Here is an 8,020-nt window from a genome sequence, read left to right as displayed (position 1 = left end):
GCTAAACATCCCTCAGTGCACAGGACAGCACTCCGTAGTGCACGACACAGTCCTGGCAGGTGGCAGTGTTTTCTCTCACTGCTCGCCCTGACTTTTCTTTGCCACTCACAGAGCTACATGCTTTAGCATCCCCTGAGGATGGTGAGGACACATGGGTGAGGGGCCGGGACCATCCTGCCACTGTACATCTGTGTGCTAACCGACAGCCAGCAAAGAATTATCCAGCCCTAAATGTCAACAGTACCGAGACTGAGAAACCTTGAGCTAGACTAACCCATTCACTCCACTATTGCTGGGTACAAACTGGTATTTCCTGCCTCTATACTCTCTCCACATCTGCTTATCCAAATCCACTTCTTTCTACTTCCCTTGCAAACTCTTCCTTAACCATCTCAGCCCATCTATCATAATCACTTTGTCTGAATTCTTATAAACTCATCAGGTATTTATGGGCTGTCTGACCCCATTTACACTGTAATCCAAATTCTCTCTTAGCTTTTATAATGCCATTAAGTTTTACTTTGTATTTATGCATTGTTGTATTTATGCTTCTCAAGGAACTTAGCAGAGTGTGTTGCAAGCCAAAGGTCCAACACGTTTAATCCTCAGAGAAAAAGAGAAGCCACTCACCTTAGGGGCAATTCGAACCCGCTTGCTATGGCGGGCAAGCTCTGAGCTCATGAGTGAAGCTGCGAGGGGCAATGGCACCTTTACCGAGGGCTGTAACACCAGTGGCTGGTTCACTGGGAACTGGATGGGCACCAGGTATGAGCTGACCCGGGGTAGGAGTGGCTTCATCTTCCGCCCTGGGAAGAAATAAGAGAGATGAGGGGCAGGGCTCCAGCAACGCACCCCTTCTCAATCCCAGGAGCTGTGCTCTCCTCTGGGTTCAGATCCCTTTGAGCTGGGTATAGAATCCCGGAGTCTGATCCCCTGAAAGTATGCCTCCAGAACAAGCATTAGGCCTGATGCCCACTCTTCCATACTAACGTGCGCCCAGTGGGAGTTCAGTTTTGATGGTCACATTCCGGCGGAGCTCAGGATTGGGTCGTTTCTGCTGCTGCGTGTGGCAGATAGAGAAAGAAACCTGGGTTAATAAGGTGGGGGAGAAGGTGGGAGAACCCACTTGCTGCTCTGGTACCATGCACTGAGCTAACCGACAGCCCAGCAACATAAGCCGCTCTGGGAAGATGCAGGTGAGCACTGCCACCAAAGCCTAGTGAAAAAAGGTGGACATCACATAGATGTACGGTGGCAGGATGGTCCTAGCACCTCATCCATGTGTCCTCACCACCCCCAGGGGATGCTAAAGCATGTAGCCCTGAGTGGCAAAGAAAAATCAGGGCGAAAAGTGAGAGAAAACACTGCCACCTGCCAGGCCTGTGTTGTGTACTGTGGTTGCTGCCTCACACCAAGCCCGGAGCATGTCCTCCTGCCATGCCTGCTCTGCTCAGTGCACCTTCATGAAGCCCATGTGAGGCGGGAGGAGAAGTGGGCATAAACCCTCCTCCTGGGGAGGTGACATGGCAGTCACAAATTTTCTCACTCCCAGAAGCTCAGGGTACTCTGCATTTAGGGCTGGCAGCCACATGGCCACAGGCTCCCTTCCCCTGCTTAGTGTCTTATCCCTGTCCACTAAAGCCATGCTGAGCAATGAAAGAAAAAACAAGGTCAAGCCCCGAGCCAGAGGGAAAGAATCTTACTGATTCCAAGTGCTCGGGCGATTGTGGAGACCCTGGGTCCAGTGGCTGGTGGCGGTCAGGCAGTGTGGGAGAGAAATAAGATGAAGTTACCACCAGCACGGTCAATCGCTCTGACCACATTGGGAAAAACAGCTATTCCTGACTGATGCTGAGGGTCGCCCTGGACAACTGTCCCTCCCACGAGAATGGTTATAGCTAGCAGCAACGAATGGGCACTCTGAAATCCCAAAACAACTGCTTCTAAAAAGTTGTTCTGCTGGCTTAGTTTCTGGTCTCCAGCCTAAAGAAGGGCTTTTTTAAAACAAGGTTTCTCAGACTTTCTCTGTAAGAATCACCTGAGATGCTGGTTAAAAATACATTATTTCTGGGCGCATCCCAGGCCCACTGAATCGGAAGCCCCAAGACAGGGGCCTGGGAAACCATATTTTAACAAGCATTCCAGGCAGTTCTTATCCACAGGGCAGTTAGGGAAACACTGCCCTGGGAAGTCCTCTATTTGGATCAGAGTGGTCCTCTCCATGGCTTAGTTTAGCACTGAAGTGTGTCATTTGGTATTTGTCAACTGTACTTAGTTTAGTGAGTTATATGCAAATCTCTTATGGGCTGGCTGGCTTCTAACTCTGCCTTGATTCAATAAGATCAATACAAAGATGACTTGTTTCCTCTTGAGATAGATATTATTACCTCAAACTCTAGCCCCATTTATAAGAAACCAGGACACTCACCTTAAACACCTGGTCCAAGGTCAAATAGCGATTGGCACTGGGGTGAATGGTCCAAAAGGATACCTTGCCATTGGCAGATGTCTCTCGAACAAACATGTCATGGAGAGACAGGTTGTGGCGAATGGAATTCTGAAAGAAGAGAAAGACAACAGTTATCAGCTACTTTAGCTTCAGAAACATCACCTATGATATTCCTAAGGGGAAATTGGCCTCAGGTCTCACCCGCTACCCAGAACAGGCTTTGTCAAGTGTCCAACTGACTTCCTCGCTGCAGAGCCGTCCACCTCAGCCATAAACCCATCTATCCTACTGGGATTAAGGCCGGTGCCATTCTTTAGGTTGGTGTTAAAGACATTGAGAGCTGGGAAAGAGGAGTGAGACTGTGAAGCAATAACTGATAAGATAGGTGAGTAAAGAAATTAAGAAACTAGGAAATTTAGTTGAGGTAAGAATGTGAAGTTAAAAGTTCCACTGTGGGGAGAACAAAACAAAAAACCTTTGGCTTGGAGTTGAGCATCTGTCAGAGGACCTGAGTTGTGGCTCTGACATCATAGTATGAGTTGCAATGACTCCCAGGCATTGTGTTCCCTGGGAACACAATGAATAAAACGAAGAGAAAATCTCTGCCTTCTAGAGATAGTATGTGACATTAGAGATGAATCATGAGGCTCGCAGACAGCATTTTTAAAAAAATATCTTCTCACAGAGTTACTTAGTCACTCCAGCTACTGTTCAATGTAGCACAAAAGTGGGCTTAGTGCTACATTGAACTCACCATAAACCTTAGGCAGTGACAGGTGAAGTGGCTGTAGAGCTCTTACTGATGATTTTGCCTAGATTCAGCAGATCAAGTCATAACCCAAAAGATAGTGTAGACAAAATGTTGGGCCAGAATGACCTCGACTTTGATTGTTATGGGACGTAGTACCTTCCAGCCTGGCTTGGCCATGTGCTTAAAATAAGGGAAGTGGTCCTCAATCCAGGTATAGATGTCTTTCAAGGTCATGCGCTTCCTCTCCGTGCTGTTGATGGCGAATTGTATCATGGCCATGTAAGAGTATGGGGGCCGCTCAGACACAGAGTCCTGCCAGGATGTTGATGCTCCTGGGGGCTCCTCAACCTGAGGGTTGTAAGAAGCCAGAAGGAGAGAGAAAAGGGAAGGACATGGAAGAGATCACAAGACCTCCTCCAGACCCCCTCAAAGAACATTCCGTAGAGAAACTATGTAGTCTATAAAATCACATTAGAAACAAACTCATCTGAGACCACTTTTCCACAGAGTAAAAGTTTAGGATTAGGAAGGGTCTTAGAGATGATCCAGTCCAGTCTCTAAAGAATGTAGAACCACTTCTCTGTCTTCATTCGTTTTGATGAAGACATTGCCCAATAATAAGTGGAAGTCTGGTTTTTGCTAGTTGAAACCTCTCAGGAAAGTTTGGGTATATATTATGACTCTTAATGCACTAATTTCACAGTAAAACCACACCTTTTTTTCAGACCTGGGGGCCAAGAGCGACCTAGGTCTTAGTCGGAGTCCTACTCCTGATGTGATGTGAATAAACTCATCTCTTTTCAATGTTTGTGTGAGAGAAATATTTCCAAGAGTACGAGACAGATAAATGTCTGCAAAAACACATTGGGCTAAGTCGTAGGCAAGGATCTGATTATTCATATTTTAAAGCATTGAGCTTTATTATATTTATATACATATTTATAAGTTTATATATTTAAATATAAATTTATTATATTTATATATTTACATAAATAACTTTTAAAGTACACACACAAGTTTTAAGTGAACAGCTCAGTGTTTACTTATGTACACATCCATGTAAATTTTCAGTTTTAAAAGTTGTGGAATGAATCATTAGAGGGTATATACAACAGAATCTAGATGTGTGGCAATTGTGAAAAACAAGCCCAAGCCACACAATCGGGTCAAATCAATCTTGATTGCCGGGGAAGTATTTAAAATTCACATCTAACTCACTTTATTTGCTATTAATATATCTTCTAAGAAAACTATCTGGTTAAAAATGCTATATTCCTTTCATTCTGTTGGGATGCCTTTTAAAGTTTAAGTGGCTATCCAAACTAAGACCCATTATTTCCTGAATACTTACTAGGGGCAGAGTATTAAAAGTGCTGACGGAATACAGTGAGCCAGAGGAATCTGCCCTCAAGGAAATTTCCCCACAGATGAAGAAGAAAGATCCTAGGCAAAAAGGTAGCTCAAAATTATACAGAATCGCACTAAGTGAAGTGTTAATACTAGAACTTGGAAATTCTGCTGCACACACCACTTGATCCATTTCCTTTCTTAGATGCTCCCTGCATGGGCTCTGATTTCCCTAGAGAGTGACAGAACAGTTCACCTTAACCTGACTCTGCTCCAGGTGAAGATTCTCCTTTCCCTCCATCTCTTGCTTGATGCTGCAGGAGCCCAGTCCATCAGAACTCATCTTTCCAAGCCACTGGATGTTGGTCAAGCTGTTGTCGAGAGTACAGCCTGCTGCCTCACCGCCAGCTAGAGGGGAAACAATCCAAGATGCCACTTAGCTGCCTGATCTGATGTCTGGTAGGCTCATCAAAGTTGGTGGTTAGGGATCACCTCTCCAAGACCTCTACCCTTAGGGACAGGGAATACATGCCAAATCTATTGTGGCTCTCAGGTACTCTGTCCCACTACAGATATCAAGAGAAATTCAGGAGCATAGTTCAAGTTGTATTTCAATCTCAGCCACACTGAGCCTTAGAGATCAGTCAAGGCAACCTTACAAAAGTTACTGAGTATCCGCACAGAGAAAATCATTTTTCCTTATGATTCGGTTTTCTCCTTTATTAAGACGGAGAAAGATTCAATGGGAAGGATAAATAGAAATAATAGACAAATTCTTTTCTAATATAAAGGTATTAGAAATGCCAAATGATAATTACAACCCTTTGGACAGTGCCCAAAGGATCTGGGTCAGAGTTTCAGAATGAAGAAAGGTAAGACTTTCCCCTGGTTCAGGCTTGATCTAGCCTATCTATCGTAGGTATCAACATGACTGACTGTAGTCCTTGCCACCAAAGGGGAAAGGTTGGGCTCCTCACCCCTTTGCCTTGTAGACCACATACCACAACTCTCCCATTTCTGCCCAGGAAGGGCTCCAGGTGGTCTAGGAAGATTCACATCCTTAGCTGTAGGCTTTGGTCCCAGGGTCTCGGTGAGCACTTCTGTCCTCTTGGGATCATTGCTAGTTTGGGCTTGAGGCTGGGGTCCTGGAGCGTGAGTAGGGGCTCCCCCACAGCTGATGAGGATGAATTTGTTGGGCCCATTGCTGCCACTCTCTTTTCCTTTGGCGGTCAATGCTGTGATGATGTTCTGGATATTGGCATTGTTGGGGATGGCCACCACTTGGGTGTTGGGCATGGTGGGGTGGTTAATAATCTTGATCCCAGCTGGAAACTTGCAAGAGTTGGACTCTGCCACCTCTTTGGAGGCCTGCACTTGACTAGGCCCTTGCTGGGCAAGGGGCCTCTTAGACTCCTCTTCTGATGTTTTACCTGGGGCATTTTGAACAGGAAGGGGCAGCCTTCGTCTTTTGAGAATCAGTGGCCGACGGGGGCTGGTTTTCATTATGAATCCGTGCTTTCACTCTCCATTGAGAAGCACAAGCATGGACCCTGGAAAGTGTAAGGAGCAGCAGGATGTCAGAGAACTGTTAGTTTATGAAGGAGGTTCTGTTAGAGAGGTGTTCTTCCTATGACCGGGAACATGAGGCCACAGGCCCAGGTGAATGCACCGCGGGCCTTCATAAAGACCCCAGACAATAAGGGGAAGAGTACTACTGACAAAGAAGCTAAAGCTGAAGCAAACAGAAGCAATATAAGTGGTGAAAGTGAGACTGGGTCGAATGTAGGTCAACTCAGCCAAAAATCTCCTGGAAGCTTGAGAATGTGTGGCTACAGAAACAGGTGGGAAATATACAAAGACGTAGAAATGTCTATTATTGCAATGACTGTAGGAACAGGAATGCTCGAACAGGAGTACAGTTGGTAATTAGGAGTCCTGACAAAACTCTGATCCCATAATCCATTCTAGGATAGAGCCTTTTATATTTTTATATCATCTTAGCTTATAAATAAAAGGATTAGTGACCATAGAATCAGAGAAGAAAGGCAGATTGTACTACTGTACTATTGCCACTCAACTGAAGAAACCATCCCCAGTTCACGGATAAAAGGGAAACTGCTCAATCCAAAGACCCATGGTAATGTTGTGCAGATTGTGCACTACATAACAGTGAGGGATGCCATTCATTTCGCAGGCTATTATCCTCGCATTGATTTTTTTTTTTTAAAGTACGTTTTTCTTTCACAATTTGCAAAATATTTATATAGTGACATTTTTTATACTTGCATGCGCTTATTCATATTTTAACTTTCTAAGCATGTAATTGTATTATTTAATTTCTTTCTCATAACCTAGACTATAGTCCTTATCTCCTGACTACTAAAATGTGCTGCCATCAATATGCTAAGGTGGTTTTATAATGTTAAAAAAATAGTTTTACCTTTAAAAAAATTTGTGCTTTGTTGATTTTAACAGATATATGGAATACTCTATCATTATGTAAAATTATGTAATCCTATTTAGAGGTACTTTGACGAAAGAATGGGCTGTCTCTTTTTTTAGGACATTTGATATCTCCCTAAAAATGACTGTCACACTCATGTGACATTTGCCATCTGCTTCTAGTTCACAGGCCCTCTCCATTCTGCCTCCTCCCTTTCCTTTATATCTAGGTTTCCCCTACCTTCAAATCTCAGTTTTACTTCCACCTCGTATTTCTTCAAGTCTCCCTCCTTCTCCGACCAGTCAGTAGATACTATTATTCCCTCCCCAGCCCCAAAAGATATCTTTCTGATCTAAGGCCTAATTTTCCTTTCTACTCTCTGACCAGCCTCTTCCTATCATTGCCAACACTTTATGTAGCCCAGGAGACTTCCAGAGTGACTCCTCTGACTCCACCCCCATACTGACAAGAGAAAACTTGCAGGGTCCTCAAAACCAGAAGAGTCCTTTAAGATGGTGGAATGGAGATAGTGTGGTATAATGGTGAGAGCGCCTGGATAAAGGGGAGTGTGTGGGCAGGTCTGTCCTTGTCTTAATGCAGAATCAGTTCGATCTTCAGCCTAGCCATAGTATGCCTAGGAGAGTAGGCCACTCCAACCCTCCGGAGGCTCTGGGCAGAGGTCAAACTTCCAGGGAAAGTCAAGGAATGCTTTGAGAAAAAAGTGAGGACAGGCCAGGGGGTCGGATGCAGAAAAAATTTGCACCCTCACTCAGACTTCCTCCATCCCAGGTGGCCCCAAACCTCCATTCTTGTCCAGCGCCCTGCAGCTAGACCTCCTGACCTCGGCACCCGAGACCTTGCTCCCTGACTCCGCCAAGGCCCGACCTCAGCCTCCATTCCTCAGCTCCCGCTCACCTCCAGACTGCAGCCGCCGCCGCTGTTGGGCTGTGGCTCCTAGGGCGGGTTCCGGGCTCCTCCAACCTGGGGACCGAGCCAGGGTCCCGGACAAGGACTCGCGCCAGGCCGGCCG

The 8,020-nt window shown here is 45.4% G+C and overlaps 1 protein-coding gene across 8 annotated transcripts in view; it reads right to left on the bottom strand.

The window, feature by feature from the left end:
• The window catches only part of FOXM1 (forkhead box M1), an 11,786-nt gene extending 3,766 nt beyond the window's left edge, over positions 1-8,020 (bottom strand). For 2 of the 8 annotated variants that reach the window (XM_015598527.2, XM_015598531.2), the window contains exons 1-8: positions 7,906-8,020; positions 5,525-6,097; positions 4,804-4,955; positions 3,357-3,548; positions 2,429-2,557; positions 1,704-1,748; positions 991-1,060; positions 631-806 (exon numbers count right to left, since the gene is read on the bottom strand). In XM_015598527.2, coding sequence (XP_015454013.1) covers positions 631-806; positions 991-1,060; positions 1,704-1,748; positions 2,429-2,557; positions 3,357-3,548; positions 4,804-4,955; positions 5,525-6,050 — 1,290 coding nt within the window. In that variant the 5' untranslated portion in view covers positions 6,051-6,097; positions 7,906-8,020. The remainder of the gene's footprint in view (positions 1-630; positions 807-990; positions 1,061-1,703; positions 1,749-2,428; positions 2,558-3,356; positions 3,549-4,803; positions 4,956-5,524; positions 6,098-7,905) is intronic. The other 6 variants (XM_015598529.2, XM_006923859.3, XM_015598530.2 and 3 more) reach the window with 4 other exon arrangements.

The sequence above is a fragment of the Pteropus alecto genome, unplaced genomic scaffold, assembly GCF_000325575.1.
Source record: "Pteropus alecto unplaced genomic scaffold, ASM32557v1 scaffold76, whole genome shotgun sequence".
In the NCBI taxonomy this organism is placed as follows: Eukaryota; Metazoa; Chordata; class Mammalia; order Chiroptera; family Pteropodidae; genus Pteropus; species Pteropus alecto.
This window is presented reverse-complemented; position numbering and strand designations above follow the sequence as displayed.